Source organism: Lynx rufus, unplaced genomic scaffold (assembly GCF_022079265.1).
Source record: "Lynx rufus isolate CCGP_SWC_20201006 ecotype Redwood Valley unplaced genomic scaffold, mLynRuf1.p SCAF_2, whole genome shotgun sequence".
Lineage (NCBI taxonomy): Eukaryota > Metazoa > Chordata > Mammalia > Carnivora > Felidae > Lynx > Lynx rufus.
In genome coordinates, this window is record NW_025814834.1 from 119188715 (window position 1) to 119207362 (window position 18648).

Below are 18648 nucleotides of genomic sequence, written 5' to 3' on the forward strand. Positions count from 1 at the left end.
AGAAATCCTCTCATTTGCAAACTGGCAGTTAGACCAAACAGAATTTGAGTCAAGGCTTAAAACGTTTTACAAGTAATTTAAAATAATACAAAACATATTTTCCAAATTTAAAAGTAATTGGGTGGCTCAGTTGGCTAAGCATCCAACTCTCGGTTTTGGCTCAGGTCATGATCTCACAGTTTCCTGAGTTTGAGGCCTGTGTGGGGCTCTGTGCTGACAGAGCAGAGTCTGCTTAGGATTCTCTCTCTTCTCCCTCTTTCTGCCCCTCCTCCGCTCATGCTGTCTCTGTCTCTAAATAAATAAATAAACTAAAAAAATTGTTTTTAAATGTTTATTTATTTTTGAGAGAGAAAGAGCACAAGCAGGGGAGGAGCAGAGAAAGAGGGAGACACAGAATCTGAAGCAGGCTCCACGCTTTCAGCTGTCAGCACAGAGCCCAAGGCAGGGCTTGAACTCACAAACTATGAGATCATGACCTGAGCTGAAGTCGGACGCTTAACCACTTAACCAACTGAGCCATCCAGGTGCTCCTAAAAAAAAATGTTTTTGAGTAATTGACTTAATTATTTGTAATTGCAAAACACTAAGTAGTAAAGAACTAAAGTAATATTACATTTTAAAATATTAAGTTTTAAAAGTAATTCTTGCATTGTTCTGAAATTGTAAATCAATAAGGGAGAGATTAATATGCAGTTTGTAAAAGTATTCACTGTTTTCCTGAACCTAGGTATCTCTAGTACATTCAAAATTATCCAATTTATGAGTAACTTGTTTGTAAATTAAACTGCGTGGTTTGCATCCTTGCCTTTCCACTTACTGGGAAGATGAGGGTGATGATATGCTTGCCTCATGGGGTTGCTGAGAAATTACATGGGTTCATTCCCATCAGGCTTTTTGAAACACACAAGGTGAGTCCTTGAGAAATGATAATTATTGGTCCATGGAGGATGCTTTTGGGGGAGGCCAGCATGTCAAAACCCAGGGCTGACATTATTGACATCAAACCATCTTAAGCCAAGTTGACTGAGGGAGTAAGTAGAAGATAAAGAGATGGATGGCATCAGCCACTGCTTATCTCCAACAACCCCTCACATCTGTCAGAGCAGACTCCTGGGTTGGACAGGCGCTGATTCTGACTCGGTGTGTGAAATCCTACATCCCTTACGCTGGCCTCCTCTGCATGATTTTATATTTGAAAAAAATTGTTTTATTGTTTTTAATTTGTTTTTTTTAAAGTTTATTTTTGACAGACAGAGAGACAAAGCATGAGCAGGGGAGAGGTAGAGAGAGAGAGAGAGAGACAGAATCCAAAGCAGCTCCAGGCTCCAAGCTGTCAGCACAGAGCTGGATGCGCGTGCAGGAGGGGCTAGAACTCACTGGCCCGATCTGTAGGATCATGACCTGACCAAAGTCAGATTCTTGGCCACGGACTGAGCCACCCAGGCGCCCCTCAAGTTCTATTTTCAAAGTGGATATTTATGTTTTTAATCACATATGTAACTGTGTGAGAGAAACCACTTTTAAAAAGTTTTTCTATTTTATTGAAATTCTGTTTATGTTTGGACTTCTCTGCTAAACTATAAGCTCCTCTAAGGAGGAAACAATCCCTTTCTCACCGAACGCCAGCAGCCAGCTCAGTGCACAGGTATTGTAAGTAAATTTCTACCACCAGCGGGGAACTAAAGAGCCACTCTGTGATGTGAGAGTGGGGTGGGAGGGGGAAGGAGGGTGCTGGGGTCTGTTTTAACAGATCTCCTGAAAGGCGTTCTCCACTCAAGCCTTTAGAGCGAGACTTGCTTTGGGGTTGTCGCTGGTTTCCCTTCACCAGGAGGAGTTTGTCACTTTAAGGCAGATACCAGGAAGTTAAAAGTGGATGTGGAAGGGCGGGGAGGGATGGATAGAGACACAGGGCCACTCTGTCTCCAGGGAGCGTAGTTGCGTGTCTGGGCGGCCACAGCTGAAAAATAAAGGTTGTAGGATTTTTTTCTGCCCAAAGCAGGGTTGGCCCACATTATATTTTCGCTGCAGGAGGGAGTGGGTGCCGCTGAGTGGCTGGGCTTTGGCTGGAAGGAGGTGGAGAGGAATGGCTCCTCCCCATTGGCTGTTGCTGTTTGCACTCGGTTGCTTTTTGCACTCGGTTGCTTTATATGTCTTTGATAACAGCTGAAGGGCAGAGTAGCCCCTGCATGACAGCTGAAAGATCGGCCAAGTGCTGCAAAAGACAGTGAGATGGGTTACCACAGTGGGGCTCTCAGCTCTGGGTCTTGCAAACGCAGGGCTCCCATATCCCTTGTGCAGCCATTCCCTACAGCCAAAGGGAAGGCAGAATCTGGCTTCCCCCAAAGCACCTGTTGAGGCAGCATTTATTTGGATGCAGACCAAGGTCTCTCTTCCTCGAAATGTGTTAACTGATGTGTGCTTTCTGTCTTTTGTCCCTTTTTTTTTTTTTTTTTTTTTGGACAGGTTACATTGATCCAGCCTGGTGAAGACATCTGGAGACCATGACCAAGAAAAGAATTGCTGTGATTGGAGGAGGTGCAAGCGGGCTCTCTTCTATCAAGTGCTGCCTGGAAGAAGGCTTGGAACCAGTCTGTTTTGAAAGGACTCATGACATCGGAGGACTCTGGAGGTTCCAGGTAAGTCTCCTGGTTCTTTAATACTTGTAAACCTCTCTGCCACTAAGGGCCCCACAGGAGTGTTAGTTTGCAACCTCAGGAGCTCCCCAGGTGTAATCTGAAACTTGAGCACACAGAAAGACCCAAAAAAGTGGCAGGCCACTCCAGGTTGGTAGGTGGCAGGTTTAAATAAGCAAGGGACCTTAAATATGAGGCTTGTCCTGGGCAGCAGTAATACACGTAGATCTCTGCACCCACCACATGTTAAAAATTCATATAGAGGCGTCAACTGGCTTCCATCAGTACCATGCATATGGTCTCAACACCACATCACTAGGAAGGCAAGCAGAATGCACATTCCAAGAAGTCTCTGAGGGTCCAATTCCTGGGTCATCCTGTGGTCACATCCTCTCGATGACCTCCTCCCAACATGCCACTTCTCCTGACCAGCTTTTACGGGGGGGGGGGGAGTGTCACACAACCCCCTCTTCCATAGTGTCCCCTAAGCAGTCAGCAAGGGGTTTCAGTATCACGGAGGTGGTTCATTTGGTGTCTGTCTGCACTGGGGGGCAGATACCATAGCAACAGTGTGGTTACATGCAAAAGAAAACACAGATTAAGATAATGATTCTCAAAACAATTATTTTTTCCACCAAGAGCTGCATGATTCCAACAACTGATTTATTAAGTTCCCTAGTTTGGGGGTGGCTCCTTCAGGGATTCACTTGTGTTCTCACGTGATTTAGTAAAGGCGATACATTAGCAGACTCATCAGGTATGAACACACAGCATACCTGTTCGGATAATGGCACGGGTGCCTCCTTTTGAGACAAAAATAATGCCCGAAGCCATTCTATTTTGGAGGGCAGTTCTTCTCACTAGAGATATTTCAGTATTCAGTAAGGACAAGTTTTGTTGGTTATCATTTAATATTTCCTGGATGAATTTAGTAAGGGCATCTATATGTGCTATAACATCCACCAAACCAATGGAGGAAACAAAGACAACAGCCACAGCCAAATAATCCATGTCAGTGAAAGACACGGTGTACCTACCTAGTCTTGAGAAGAGAGAAATTGGCAACTATTGTTACCATGGTGGTGGGGAGGGGGGTGATTCTCCCCTGTGCCAAGGGAAAACCCACTGTGCGGTGGTCCCACCACCCAGGTGGGAGCCATAGCCAAAGATTTGTGCCACACAACCACTGAGCCCCTTTGGGTGGCTGCCCAATAAATACCTGGGTGATGTGACCAGTCAGTGCCAAACCAGTCACTTTCCCTTAATATGACAGGATGATTACACAGTTCCCATGATGTCTATCTCATATTCCTGTTACAGCTGGGTTGGTTCTGTTTAGAATGACTTTTCTCTTCCTAATAAAGGGGTGCCCAGGTGTTCGAATGTCCATAAACTCATCCCAGATCTGGCTCAGTGGTGGTATTTCTAGAACCAATCCATTCAGCAGTTTAATAAATGTGTAGTTTAACTGATAGAAAAAGAAGACCCATGCCCAGTGTTATTGATCGTGTGTGCCATGGGCCAGGTTTCCAGATTAGTACTGGTAACATCAGATGAAATCAAGAGTGCTAGTCCTAGCTCATCCTTCTTAATGTACTGTGTTAGGGCCTTTTAGTCCCTTTCCTGGAAGGGCGATACCCACCGTGGCAAGCCTGAGGAGCTAGAGGGGGGCAGCTGCCCACATACCCATCGGTTGGATTGACTTCTTTGTTGGACATAGGAGTGGGCCCACTGTAGAAAGGTATTTCCATCAGGTGCCCATCCTGCAACTGGACACCAAAGGAGCAGCAGAGTCTAAGGTCAAACAGATGTTTAGTAGGAAATTGTATGGGGAGGTGTTTCCCTGCTACAAGAATGCCAAGGCCTCATCTTTAGATGTTAGTGTGGCTACAGTTTTAGGACTTTGACCAAGTCATGTATACCATCCATGTTGGCCAGGGGAGGCGGCACTGTCAGGCGTGAGATGGATTAGGGGTGGGTTATGCCAGAGCAAGACCCCCATCTTCTCCCCCTCTTTTAATGGTACCTGTTCCATTGCAGGTATAGTATGTTTCAACAACAGGTTAAGCTTATAGCAGAACAATGGGATCCCAGAGGAGACTGACTAGTTCCTCCTCACCCAGGAGTGCAAAATAACCACCAATCCCAGCAGAACTTCCCACTGCAAATTCCAGTAGATAATGCCTTTCCCAGGTGTGATGGGATTTGGTGTTTTCAGCAGCATAACTTGTTGATCCTTGGTATGAGTTGGGGCAACAGGTCTTACTGGTTGATCATGAAAATGTGTTAATGCCTGGAATCATTCCTTAGTCAACTTGGCCAAGGTGGTTTTACCTGTTAGTAATGTCATCTGCTCCTTTAATATTCCATTTTTCCTTTCTACCAACCCTGTTGCTTGGAAGCAGGAACCTCTTTTTACTGTCAAGACTCTTTTTTTAATGTTTATTTATTTTGAGAGGGAGAGAGAATCCCAAGCAGGCTCCATGCTGTCACCACAGAGCCCGATGTGGGACTTGATCTCACAAACCATGAGCCAAAATCAAGAGTCAGATGCTTAACTGACTGAGCCACCCAGGCACTCCTCACTGTCATGACTTTGACCAGTCTTGCACATCATGACCCTTGAAATGGGACCCTCCCCCCCACCATCACATCTACTGATGAGGGTATCCATACATGATATTCAGTTTCTATAATCCCCTAATGGTGGCAGCCTGGTTTGCATAGTGCCAGGGGAAAGCTTGGACTAGGCCAGACGCCAGTGTCCACACAAACCAGGACATATGTACAACCTTCACACAGAGGGACGGAGATGATATAATCAATTTGCCAGTCCCATACTGGTTGAGAACACTGGTGGGTGACTCAAGATTCCTTTGGTATTTACCTTTGGCATTGTTTAGAACACACAAAACATGAGTCACTGTAGTTCAAGGGCAATACGGGCTAAGGTATCAGCTTCCTGATTGCCAGGGGATGTCATACTTTATAAGCAGGGATGTAGAAGACAGCCTGTACCACAGCCCCTTGTAGGTAGACCCAAACGTCTTTTTACATATCTTGATCCCCACAAGGGCTTATTCATGATCATCCACCCCTCAGCTTCCCAACGTCCAAGCCATGGGTCTCATCCCTTTAAAACAATCCAATTGTCAGTGCAAAGGGTTAACAAAGGATTAACAGCTAGAATTTACGAGCGATTGATCGCCAGCCAAGCTGTTCTGAGTTCAGCCCACTGGCTGCTGAACTTTGTTCTTTGTTCCTGTTTCCATCCAGATGGTGTCATTATTGGGTTAAGTAGTAACTGCAGTCCTCACAGAGAGATTTCCTGGACTAGACCCATCTGTGTACCAGACATCAGCCAAAATTTCCCCACTACCTCCCCACAGGCTACAGGGACACAACAGGTATAGGGGCAGGGGCACTTGGAGGATCGATATACCCCACAGGTCCTAACTGTACCTGCATTTCTAGTAGGCTGCTGGACAGGGTGCTCCTCTGCTGCAAACAGGCATGCCACTCAATCACAGTGGGAGTTTGAGCCATAGCAGAGGTGGGTCAATGGAACGTATTTTCAACCCATCCCTTCATAGGTAGGGAAGCTCTTACCACAATGTGCTGTTTCTTAGTGAGAGGCTTAACCTGAAGGGGACCTTGGTACACTGATAGGAGCTGTTGCTCTATGGTGGTATGTCAGGTTGTTGCCTGCTTCCAGAGCTGACCCAAATTCCTAGGAGTACTCTCCCCTTCTCTTGTTTCTGCCAGTGTCCAGCTCATATATTCCGGAGTCACAGACCCATCTAATTCAAATGGCAGTCTTGCTTGAGCGATGCTCAGAACTGCAGTCTTGCTTGAGCGATGCTCAGAACTAACCTGCCTTCTAGCATTTTGGCCTTTCAAAGACAGCTTACTGCTCTGATCCCCAGTTGGGGGGGGGGGTGTCTTACTGTTCTTTACCAGGTGATATAAGGTAAGGGGACACTGTATCAGCTGGGGAATAAAAGTCCTCCAAAGCCCCTAAATCCCTACAAAGACTGGCATCTCGTTCACATTCTTAGGGGTTGGATAGGCTTGCACCTATCTGGGACAACAGAAGTCTTATACGACCAGACAACTCCCAAAAACTTTACAGTGATGTCTTGGCCTTGAATTTTTTGTGGGTTCACTGCCCATCCTCTCTCTCTCCAATAAAGCTTCCAGGGTGTCCTGCAGCAGAAGCAAGTCTTCCCATGTTAACATTGTATTATCAATGTAATGGGCCCATTTTAGTGATATGGAGAAGGAGACCAGGGTGGGTATCAGGCTCCCATCCCATGACATAGGGTAGGGCTGTGCAGGTAACCTTGGAGAAGCACTTGGAAGGCCCATTGTTGCCTCTCCCATGTAAACGCCAATTGGTCTTGTGACTCAGTGGTCAGGGGTATACTGAAAAAAGACATTTGCTAAGTCCAGTGCAGCACAGTGCACTCCTAGGACTCTGGCCAAGGTATCTAAGAGGGTGGCAACGTTGGGCACAGCTGTCTGGATGGGGACGCACTACCTTGTTCAATTCTAGGTAGTGTGCGGTCATTCACCATGAGCCATCTGACTCTTTCACTGGCAATGTTGGGCTGTTGAAAGCACTATGGTCACTTACTGCAGTTTTGGATTGCTTCTCCTAGTTCCTTGTGCCCCACAGGCAATTTATATTGTTTCACAGTTACCAGTCTGCAAGGATTGGCTTACTGGTTGCCAGTTGATCCTTCCCCTCAGCACTTGTTTGATTTACCCAGAATTTAATGGAGATTTGCCCAAAGATAGGAGAAGGGGTGAGGAGCCTCCAACTGCCTAAGCCTAGCCTTTTAGTCAACCAGTGATCATTATCTCTTGATGACCTCCTCCAACAACAAGATATTTTATCTTTCATCAGCAAATATATGATGGGTTTAACAATGATTAAACTTGGAAGAATTCAACCTGCTGACCTCTTCTCAGCTGCTACCACCTTAGGTGCTATTCAGGTTCTTCTTTCCCTATGCTGGCAGCAAAATAGGACACAGGTTTCTTTACTGATGTCTATGAAAACGCCCCAGAGATCATTTTCATTTAATGAGTTTTGCTGCTATCTGAAAGAGAGTAACAATCTTGCAGGTGGGCAGTGTGAGGGTGGAGTGTAAAAAAATAACAAATATTAGAAAATGTAAAGTGGTGGGGTGCCTGGGTGGCTCAGTTGGTGAAGGGTCATTCACATGATCCCACGGTTCTTAGTTCAAGCCCTACATCATGCTCTGTGCTGACAGCTCGGAGTCTGGAGACTGCTTCAGATTCTGTGTCTCCCTCTCTCTGCCCCTCTGCTGCACTTCCTCTCCGTCTTTCTGTTTCATATAAATAAACATTTTTAAAAAAGAAAAGAAAAGAAAATGTAAAGTAGTTAGAAAATTTAGAGTGGTTGCTCCTGGTCTGCATTAATAAGTAAGTGATCTTGAAATACCTGCTTACAACTCCTTCCGGGGATCCCCTTTTCAGTCCTCTCTAACTTTATGATCCTTCCACTCCCCTCTCGTCCCCTCTCCTTCTTTCAGTTCTGGTTCAATGTAAAAAACTTTTTTTATGTTTTTATAACTTATTTTTGAGAGAGAGAGACAGAGCATGAGCGGTGGGAGAGGCAGAGAGAGAGAGGGAGACAGAGTCCGAAGCAGGCTCCAGGCTCTGAGCTGTCAGCACAGAGTCCGATGTCACGGAGCCCGATGTTACAGAGCCCGATGCTCGAATCACGGACTGCTAGGTCATGAGCCGAAGTCAGAAGCTTAACCGACTGAGCCATCCAGGCGCTCCAAGTATTTATTTATAAAGCATAAATATATTTGTTGTGTGCTCCAAGTCAGCACAGAGCCCAATACGGGGCTCAAACTCACGGCCTGTCTTAAGAGGGCAGAGGGTGCCTGCAACTGGGATTTCTTGTCCTTGCATATATTCAGTTTTAAAATTGAGTTATTAATATGTACATCCAGTCCTACAACTTGTTACTAAGTTTAGGTATCATCTACTTAAAAGATAGTTAAAATAATTATATGCCAAAGAATACCAACCTCCTTTACTGATCTTCAAAGTGGCATGCATTTGGGTTTGCTTTTCAAATCACTTTTTAGGGGCACCTGGGTGGCTCAGTTGGTTAAGCGTCTGACTTCAGCTCAGGTCATGATCTCATGGTTTGTGAGTTTGAGCCCTGCATTGGGTGGGCTCTGTGCCGACAGCTCAGAGCCTGGAGCCTGCCTCCCTCTGTCTCTGCCCCTTCCCTGCTCACACTCAGTCTCTGTCTGTCTCTCAAAGATAAACAAACATTAAAAAATAAAATAAAATCACTTTCTAAACCAATGAATGGCATTAAGGTGTCCAGATGTGTTTCAGATTTCATAAAAGAAGACAATGTTGACCAACTGCTTAAAAATGGCTTTATAGCATCTTGACTCTATCTTGAGGAACAAACTCTATTTGACAATAGTCCTTATTCAGACCTAGAGTGAATACTCCTTGGCAGAACCCCCATGCCTTAGTTTTGGGCACAAGCTGAAAAGGCTGTTAATTAGTGTTTGGTAATTAGTAGAAAATCATACTTTTGAAATCCAGCCAGAACTTAGTATAGAGGTTAAAATCACAGCCTGGGTTCAAATCCTGTGTCTGTACCTACTAGCAGAAAAAAATCAAGAGTCAGAAGTTTAAATGTCTGAGGCACCCAGGTGCCCCTATTATTATTATTATTATTCAGAGACCCTGGAGTGGGGCCCAAGCTTTTGGTGTCTTTGGTAAGCATCACAGCCAGGTTTGGCAATGACTGATCAGGCATGAAATCACTTCAGGACCCCATTCTACCTGATTATCAGGTTTCTGGCTTTTAATTCCAAAGTGGTTTAAACTTGTTCTCTGTTAAAAACTTAACTTGAGGGGCAACTAGATGGCTCAGTCAGTTAAGCGTCCAACTTTGGCTCAGGTCATGATCTCATGGATCATGAGTTCAAGTCCTGCATCGGGCTTTGCTTCCTTAAAAATAAATAAGCTATATTTCATCATAACTCTCTAACCTCTGTTAAGACAGACTACATCTGTGCCCATTATTATATTGTATGTAATATACTTACACATATACATACATGTACACACACACTATATTTCTAGAGCCAAGTGTAATGCCTGGCACATGTTAAGTGTCAAATATATTTATGCTTTATAAATAAATCCGTGGGGTGCCTGGGTGGCTCAGTCGGTTAAGCTTCTGACTTCAGCTCATGACCTCGCAGTCTGTAATTCGAGCCCCACATCAGGCTCTGCACTTACAGCTCAGAGACTGGAGGCTGCTTCGGATTCTGTCTCCCTCTCTCTTCCCTGCTTGGCTCTGTCTCTCTCTCAAAAATAAATAAACATTAAGAAATTTTTTTTTTTTAATTCCTTGAGAAGCACAATGTCTTGATTGGCTGCTTAGAATGCTTGTGGAGGGACACCTGGGTGGTGAACTGATTTCAGTTCAGGTTGTGATCTCACCATTTGTGGGTTTGAGCCCCGTGTTAGGCTCTGCGCTTGAGAGCATGGAGCTGCTTGGGATTTTCTGTGTCTCCCTCTGTCTCTGCTCCCACCCCACTCACGAGCGTGCAGGCTCTCTCTCTCTCTCTCTCTCTCAAAATAAACAAACATTTAAAAAAAAAGAATGCTTATGGAAATAGAGACTTTCATTCTCATATATTCCACATTTATACCGTTGTGGGTCCTGAGGTATTATAAACATCCATTAATTTGGAAATAAACATCTCTTACATGCCAATGTTGTTTTGTCAAGAATTTCCTCTGAGATCTGTTTCTACCACCCCCTTGCTTATTATTTGGAGTCCTGCTTCCTCGCCCCCACAACCTTTCTGTGATTCACTGGGGGTTTCACACATAGGATCATCCCAAGCACTTTGGAATTCTACCATTGCTGCCACGTGTCCAGTAAGACATCGGGCACTCAGGGCTGCCATTTTCTTTTTCTTGTGATAGGTCTTAGAGATTCAGCATACATGTTTTTCTTCTCAGACACTGTCGCTTGCACTCCCCCATCTCTTTTCCTATGTCTCCATTCCATTTGCAAAACAGGAGTAGGATTCAGTCTCCACTTGCCTTCTTCTTGTTATTGCTGAATACTTTGCAGTAATAATTACTTATAAGTTCTCAAGACATTAATTTCAGTCATTTCTTGGTCTCCTCATTAACATTAGATTAGACTGATAGTGGAAAGTAGGTGCTAATGGGAAATGTATCTTTTTGATTCTTCACACTTTAATATTACTTTAGGAGTGAAATAGCTTTAAAATGATAAACTCCTTATGAATGCTGAGGATTTAATACGTATTTAATGCTGGAAAATACTTTTTTAAGAGTCTTTAGGGGCGCCTGGGTGGCGCAGTCGGTTAAGTGTCCGACTTCAGCTCAGGTCACGATCTCACGGTCCGCGAGTTCGAGCCCCGCGTCAGGCTCTGGGCTGATGGCTCAGAGCCTGGATCCTGCTTCCGATTCTGTGTCTCCCTCTCTCTCTGCCCCTCCCCCATTCATGCTCTGTCTCTCTCTGTGTCAAAAATAAATAAACGTTAAAAAAATTAAAAAAAAAAGAGTCTTTAGTCAATCTGAGTTTTCTAAATCCTTAAAGCATACCAAAGCAGTGCTTTTCGAACTTTAATGTGCATATGAATCACTGGAGATTTTGCCAAAATGCATTCTGATTCATTAATCTGGAGTGCTGCCAAAATTCTGCATTTCTTTCTTAAATTTTTTCTTCCAAAATTTTATTTAGATTCAAGTTAGTTGTGTACATATAGTGTAGTACTGGTTCCAGGGGTAGAATTTAGTGACTCATCACTTACATATAACACCCAGTGCTCATCACAAGTGCCCTCCTTAATGCCCATCACCCATTTAGCCCATCCCCCCACCCACCTCCCCTCCAGCTACTGTCACTTTGTTCTCCATAATTAAGAATCTCTTAGGGTTTGCTTCCCTCTCTGTTTTTATATCTTATTTCATTTTTCCTTCCCTTCCCCTTTTAAGAAACAAATGTTCGTCATTTGTTTCTTAAATTCCATATATGAGTGAAATAATATGATATTTGTCTTTCTGTGACCAATTTTGCTTAGCATAATACCCTCCAGCTCCATCCATGTCATTGCAAATGGCAAGATTTCATTCTTTTTGATGGCCGAGTAATATTCCATTGTACATATATACCACATCTTTATCCATTCATCAGTTGATGAATCAGTTTGGGTTCTTTCCATACTTGGGCTATCGCTGATAGTGCTGCTATAAACATTAGGGTGCATGTGCTCCTTCAAAGATACTGCATATCTGATAAGCCCCTAGGTTATATAGATGCTGCTAATCTGAGAACTACATTTCCAGTTGTAAAGCTCTAAACAGCATATGTAGGGGTGTGTGACTGGCTCAGTCAGTAGAGCATGTGATTCTTGATCTCAGGGTTGTAAGTTTGAGCCCCAGGTTGGGTGTAGAGATTACTTAAAAATAGTATCTTAAAAAACAGAGTGTATATATATGTAATATAAAGAAAGATACCATGTGTATACAATATAATGTAAAATGTGGTGTATTGATAAATGTTAATTTAAAATATAAAAGCATTCTTTATTTATTTTTAATTAAAAAAAATTTTTTTAATGTTTATTTATTTTTGAGAAAGAGTGAGACACAGCGTGAGCAGGGGAGGCCAGAGAGACAGCGAGACACAGAATCCGAAGCAGACTCCAGGCTCTGAGCTGTCAGTGCAGAGCCCAACGTGGGGCTCAAACCACGAACTGTGAGATCATGACCTGAGCTGAAGTTAGATGCTCAACTGACTGAGCCACCCAGGCGCCCCTATTTATTTTTGAGAGAGAGAGAGCACAAGCAGGGGAAGGGCAGAGAGAGAGGGAGGTAGAGAGAATCCCAAGCAGGTTCCACGCTGTTAGTGAATAGCCTTATGAAGGGCTCAATCCCATGAACTGTGAGATCATGACACTAGCCAAAATCAAGAGTCGGGTGTTTAACTGACTGAGCCACCCAGGCATCCCTAAAATATAAAGTTAAGTAATAAATACCCTTATATGAGTAGCTTTTAAAAAATTCTTAGGGGCACCTGGGTGGCTCAGTTAAGCCACCCAGTTCATGAGTTCAAGCCCTGTATCAGGCTCTGTGCTGACAGCTCAGAGCCTGAAGGCTGCTTCAGATTCTGTGTCTCCCTCTCTCTCTGCCCCTACCTTGCTTGCGCTCTGTCTCTCTCTCTCGCAAAAATAAACATTAAAAAATAAATAAATAAATAATTCTTAAATTTATTAACTCTCTTCCCACCAAAAAAAAAAAAAAAAAAAAAGACGAATGAATACAGAAGCACTTCAAAGAGGGTATAGAGCAGTGGTGCTCAGCAGTGGCTGTACTGTGAAGAGTTACCTGGGAAACTTTAACAAATACTGATGTCAGTGCATCCAGAGATTCTTCTTTTATTGGTCTGTGGTCTCAATAAAGCTCTCCATTACTTATTTCTCATTGCAATTGGTGTGGAGACCTTTTCCTTATAGTTTTTACCCCAGCTTTCCCAGGTGATAAATGAGGATGACATTGTACCTTTTTTTAAATGTTTATTTATTTATTTTGAAAGACAGAGAGAGACAGTGCATGCACATGGGTTCCCATGAGCAGGGCAGGCACACAGAGAGAGGGAGAGAGGGAATCTCAAGCAGGCTCCACACTGTCAGCACAGAGCTCTACACGAGGCTTCAACTCACAAACCATGAGAGCATGACCTGAGCTGAAGTCGGACACTTAACCCACTGAGCCACCTAGGCACTTTATCAGGCTTCCCTTGTTTTGATGACCTTGACAGTTTTGAGGATTATTAGTTATTTTATAGAATGTCCCTCAGTCAGGATTTGCCTGATGTTTTTGTCACCGTTAGACTGCGGCTATGGATTTGGGGGAAGAAGACCATAGAGGTAAAGTAACGTTCTCATTGTATCACATCAGTAGTATGTAGTCTCAATATGACTTACCACTATTGATGTTAACCTTGATGACCTTGTGTTTGTCAGATTTTGCCACTGTAAAGTCCCTCGTCTTTTTTTCTCCCTTGCCATACTATACACTCCTTCCTATACTCTACTCTTTGAAAGAAAGTCACTATGCACAGTATACACTTAAGGACAAAGTTGGCCTTTTGTCTTTCAATATAAACTTTAGTTTTATAGTTTGTAGTTTTATAGTTGTAGTTTACTGTCTACAAAATAGCTTGCTGGGATGTTGGTTGGGATTGCACTGAACCTATAGATCACCTTGAGAAGAACTGATATCTTAACAATGTTGAGTCCTTCAATCTACAAGCACCGAAGATCTTTCTACTTATTTAGAACTTTGATTTTTTTCATCTGTGTTTTATAGTTTCTGCATATAAGTCTTACACATATTTTATTAGATTCATGACTAAGTATTTAATTTTGTGGGTCCAATTGTAAATAGTATTTTTTTTGTAAATTTAAATCCAATCACTCATTTCTGGCATATAGGAAAGTAATTGGCTTTGTATATTAACCTTGTATCCTCCAACCCTGCTATACTTGCTTATTAGTTCCAGGTTGTTGTGGGGTTTTTTTCTGTTTTTTTTTTATCCATTGGGATTTTCTACATAAACAGTGATGTCACCTATGGATAAAATAGTTTTATTTCTTCATCCCAATCTGTATACTTTTATTTCCTTTCCTTTTTTTTTTTGCTTTAATGCCACTTTATTTATTTTTGTTTATTTATTATGTTTTTATTTATATTCCAGTTAGTTAACATACAGTGTAATATTACTTTCAGGTAAACAATATAGTGATTCAACACATCCATAAAACACCATTGCTCATCACGACAAGTACACTCCTTAATCCCCATCACCTATTTAACCCATCACCCTACCCACCTTTTCTCTGGTAACCATCAGTTTGTTCTCTGTAGTTAAGAATCTGTTTCTTGGTTTACCTCTCTTTTTTTCCCCTTTGCTTGTTTGTTTTGCTTCTTAAATTCCACATATGAGTTAAATCATATGGCATTTGTCTTTCTCTGACTTCTTTGATTATGTCATTATGACTTAGCATAATACTCTCTATCTCCATCCACATTGTTGCAAATGGCAAGATTTCATTCTTTTTTTTTTTTTTAATTTTTTTTTTCAACGTTTATTTATTTTTGGGACAGAGAGAGACAGAGCATGAGCGGGCGAGGGGCAGAGAGAGAGGGAGACACAGAATCGGAAACAGGCTCCAGGCTCTGAGCCATCAGCCCAGAGCCCGACGCGGGGCTCGAACTCCCGGACCGCGAGATCGTGACCTGGCTGAAGTCGGACGCTTAACCGACTGCGTCACCCAGGCGCCCCAAGATTTCATTCTTTTTATGGTTATTATTCCAGTGTGTGTGTTTGTGTGTGTGTGTGTGTGTGTGTGTGTGTGTGTACACACATACATACCATACTTTCTTTATCCATTCATCAGTCTATGAACACTTGGGCTATTTCCATAGTTTGGCTACTGTAGATAACATTCCTGTAAACATTGGGGTGCATGTATCCCTTTGAATTAGTATTTTTGTATTCTTTGGATAAGTACCCAGTAGTGCAATTGCTGTATCATAGGATAGTTCTATTTAACTATTATTGGAACTTTATTGGAACCTTCATACTATTTTCCCCAAATAGCTAAAGCAATCTTGAAAAAGAAAAGCAAAAATGGAGGCATCACAATTCCAGACTTCAAGTTATATTGAATATATATATATATATATATATTATATATATAGTGATCCAAATAGTATGGTACTGCTACAAAAACAGACATATGGATCAATAGAACAAAATAGAAAAACCAGAAAGGAACCCACAACTATATGGTCAATTAATGTTTGACAAAGCAGGAAAGCATATCCAACAGGAAAAAGTCTCTTCAAAAATGGTGCTGGGAAAACTGGGCAGCAACATGCAAAAGAATTAAAATGGACCACTTTCTTACACCACACAGACAAATAAATTCAAGGGGTGCCTGGGTGGCTCAGTCAGTTGAGCGTCCGACTTCAGCTCAGGTCATGATCTCACAGTTTGTGAGTTCGAGCCTTGCGTCAGGCCCTGTGCTGACAGCTTGGAGCCTGGAGCCTGCTTCTGATTCTGTGTCTCCCTCTCTCTCTGCCCCTCCCCGGCTCATGCTCTGTCTCTCTCACTCTCAAAAATGAATAAATGTTTAAAAAATTTTTTTTAAAGAAAAAAATTCAAAATGTATTAAAGACCTAAATGTGAGACATAAAACCATAAAAATCCTAGAGGAGAACATGAGCAGTAACCTCTTTGACATCAGCCATAGAAACTTCTTTCTAGATATGTCTTTTAAGGCAAGGGAAACAAAAGCAAAAATAAACTCTGGGGACCTCATGAAAATAAAAAGCTTCTGCACAGCAAAGGAAACAATCAAGAAAACTAAAAGGCAACCTTCAGAATGGAAGAAGATTTCTGCAGATGACATATCTGATAAAGGGCTAGTATCCAAAATATATAAAGAACTTATAAAATTCAACATCCAAAAAACAATCCAATTTCAAAATGGACAAAAGACATGAATAGACATTTTCCAAGGAAGACATACAGATAGCCAACAGACACATGAAAAGATGCTCAACATCATTTATAATCAGAGAAACACAAATGAAAACTACACGAGATATCACCTCACACTTGTCAGAATGGCTAAAATCAACAACACAAGAAACAACAGGTGCTGGTGAAGATGTGGACAAAGGGGAACCTTCTTGCATTGTTGGTGGGAATGCAATCTGGTACAGCCACTATTTCCTTTTCCTGTCTTATTGCACCAACTAGGATTTCTAGTATAGTGTTGAACATGAGTGGTGAGAGAGGACATCTTTGCCTTGTTCCCAATTGTAGGGGGAAATTGTCCATTTTCTCACTATTAAGTTATGAAGTTAGCTGTAGGTATTTTGTCAGTTGTTTTTATCAAATTGAAGAAATTTTCTCTTGGGGCGCCTGGGTGGCGCAGTCGGTTAAGCGTCCGACTTCAGCCAGGTCACGATCTCTCGGTCCGTGAGTTCGAGCCCCGCGTCAGGCTCTGGGCTGATGGCTCAGAGCCTGGAGCCTGCTTTCGATTCTGTGTCTCCCTCTCTCTCTGCCCCTCCCCCGTTCATGCTCTGTCTCTCTCTGTCCCAAAAATAAATAAAAAAAAAAAAAACGTAAAAAAAAAAAAGAAATTTTCTCTTTTCTTAGTTTGCTGAAGGCTTTTTTTTTTTTAAAGTCATGTACGGGTGTTATATAAACAACATTTCACAAAAACAGAAGAAAAAAATACTACCTCCTTAGTAAATCAACTTGTTTTTCCTATTTTCAGGCTATACTGACTTAAAAATAAATGAAATAGGGGCACTGGGGGGCTCAGTCATTTGAGTGTCTGACTTCAGCTCAGGTCATGAGCTCGCGGTCAGTGAGTTAGAGCCCTGCATCGTGCTGGGCAGCACAGCCCTGTCTGTGCTGACAGCTCAGAGCCTGGAGCCTGCTTCCGATTCTGTGTCTCCCTCTCTCTCTGCCCCTCCCTTGCTTGTGCTGTCTCTGTATCAAAAATTAATAAACATTAAAAAAATTAAAAATAAATAAATAAGTGAAATATATTCAGAGAGAACTACCTAACAGGAGAGAACTTATACAATGTATAATTATATAAATGTGGGTAGACATAGGTATACAATTGCCCTATGCATACATAGTTTTATGCATTTGATGGTGAGAATGTGAATTTAATTTTGTAATATTACCTTTTTAACTAAAAATTATATCATAGGCCATTTTCAGTGATCCTACATAGATTTGAAAATTATAGTTTAGGGGCATCTGGGTGGCTCAGTTGGTTAAGTGTGCGACTTCAACTCAGGTCATGATGTCATGGCTCATGGGTCCAAGCCCCACGTCAGGCTCTGTGCTGACAGCTTAGAGCCTGGAACCTGCTTCAGGTTCTGTCTCCATCTCTCTCTGCCCCTCCCCTGCTCACATTCTTTCTCTTTCTCTCTCTCTCTGTCTCTCTCTCAAATATAAACAAACATTAAAAAAATTTTTTTAAAGAAAATTATAGTTTAGATGTCTCCAAATTCATTTTCTGCTATGGTCTCTTCACTCACATATTTAGAACTTCAGCTGGGATAAATGGAATTTCCAAGGGCTAGCTGCATATCTCTGTTTCCCAAACATTCTCTTCATGTGGCTGACCTGGGCTTACTCACAGAATGGTGGCTTAAGGTAGTTGGACTTCTTACATAACTGCTGACTCCTGCCAGATCAAGCTTTCTAAGAGAAAGAGGGCAAAAGCTGCAAGACTCCTTAGGACTGTCTTGGAAGCTATTGGGTATCATTCCAACTTCATGCTGTTGGTCAAAAGCAAGTAATAGAGACCACTCAGATTCAAGAGGAAGAGACTACCCAAGGGCACAAATACCTGGAGATGTGAAGGGATGTATGTGTCTGTATAACTTTTTCATTGGCATTTCTTTCAGAAAACTTTTTCAAATGTTTAGTGACTGTTTATAAACCATAAAGTTAATTCTCAAGTTGCTATGAATGCTTCTTATTTACTGTAGGAAAATCCTGAAGAAGGAAGGGCCAGCATTTACAAATCAGTGATCATCAATACTTCTAAGGAGATGATGTGCTTCAGTGACTATCCCATCCCAGATCATTATCCTAACTTCATGCACAACTCCCAGGTCCTGGAGTATTTCAGGATGTATGCCAAAGAATTTGATCTTCTAAAATATATTCGATTGAAGGTAGGAAATTTTGTGAGTGTCTTTGTGTTTGAAGTTGTCAAATAAATGAATAATGTGGTTTCATTTACCAGTGTTTACAAGTAAAGACTGGCTTAATATGCCCATATATCTATCCTATCCAGACAACAACTCTATTCCTATGTCTTCTCTGTGCCTGAAATATATCCATGGAAAGGTC

General features: G+C 42.3%; 1 protein-coding gene across 1 annotated transcript in view; it reads left to right on the forward strand.

Annotated features, from left to right (window-relative positions):
- Positions 1–1921: 1921 nt before the first annotated feature.
- The window catches only part of FMO5 (flavin containing dimethylaniline monoxygenase 5), a 34351-nt gene continuing 17624 nt past the window's right edge, over positions 1922–18648 (forward strand). The window contains exons 1-3 of the mRNA XM_047085793.1: positions 1922–1970; positions 2464–2636; positions 18282–18470. Of these exons, the coding sequence (XP_046941749.1) occupies positions 2502–2636; positions 18282–18470 (324 nt within the window). The 5' untranslated portion in view covers positions 1922–1970; positions 2464–2501. The remainder of the gene's footprint in view (positions 1971–2463; positions 2637–18281; positions 18471–18648) is intronic.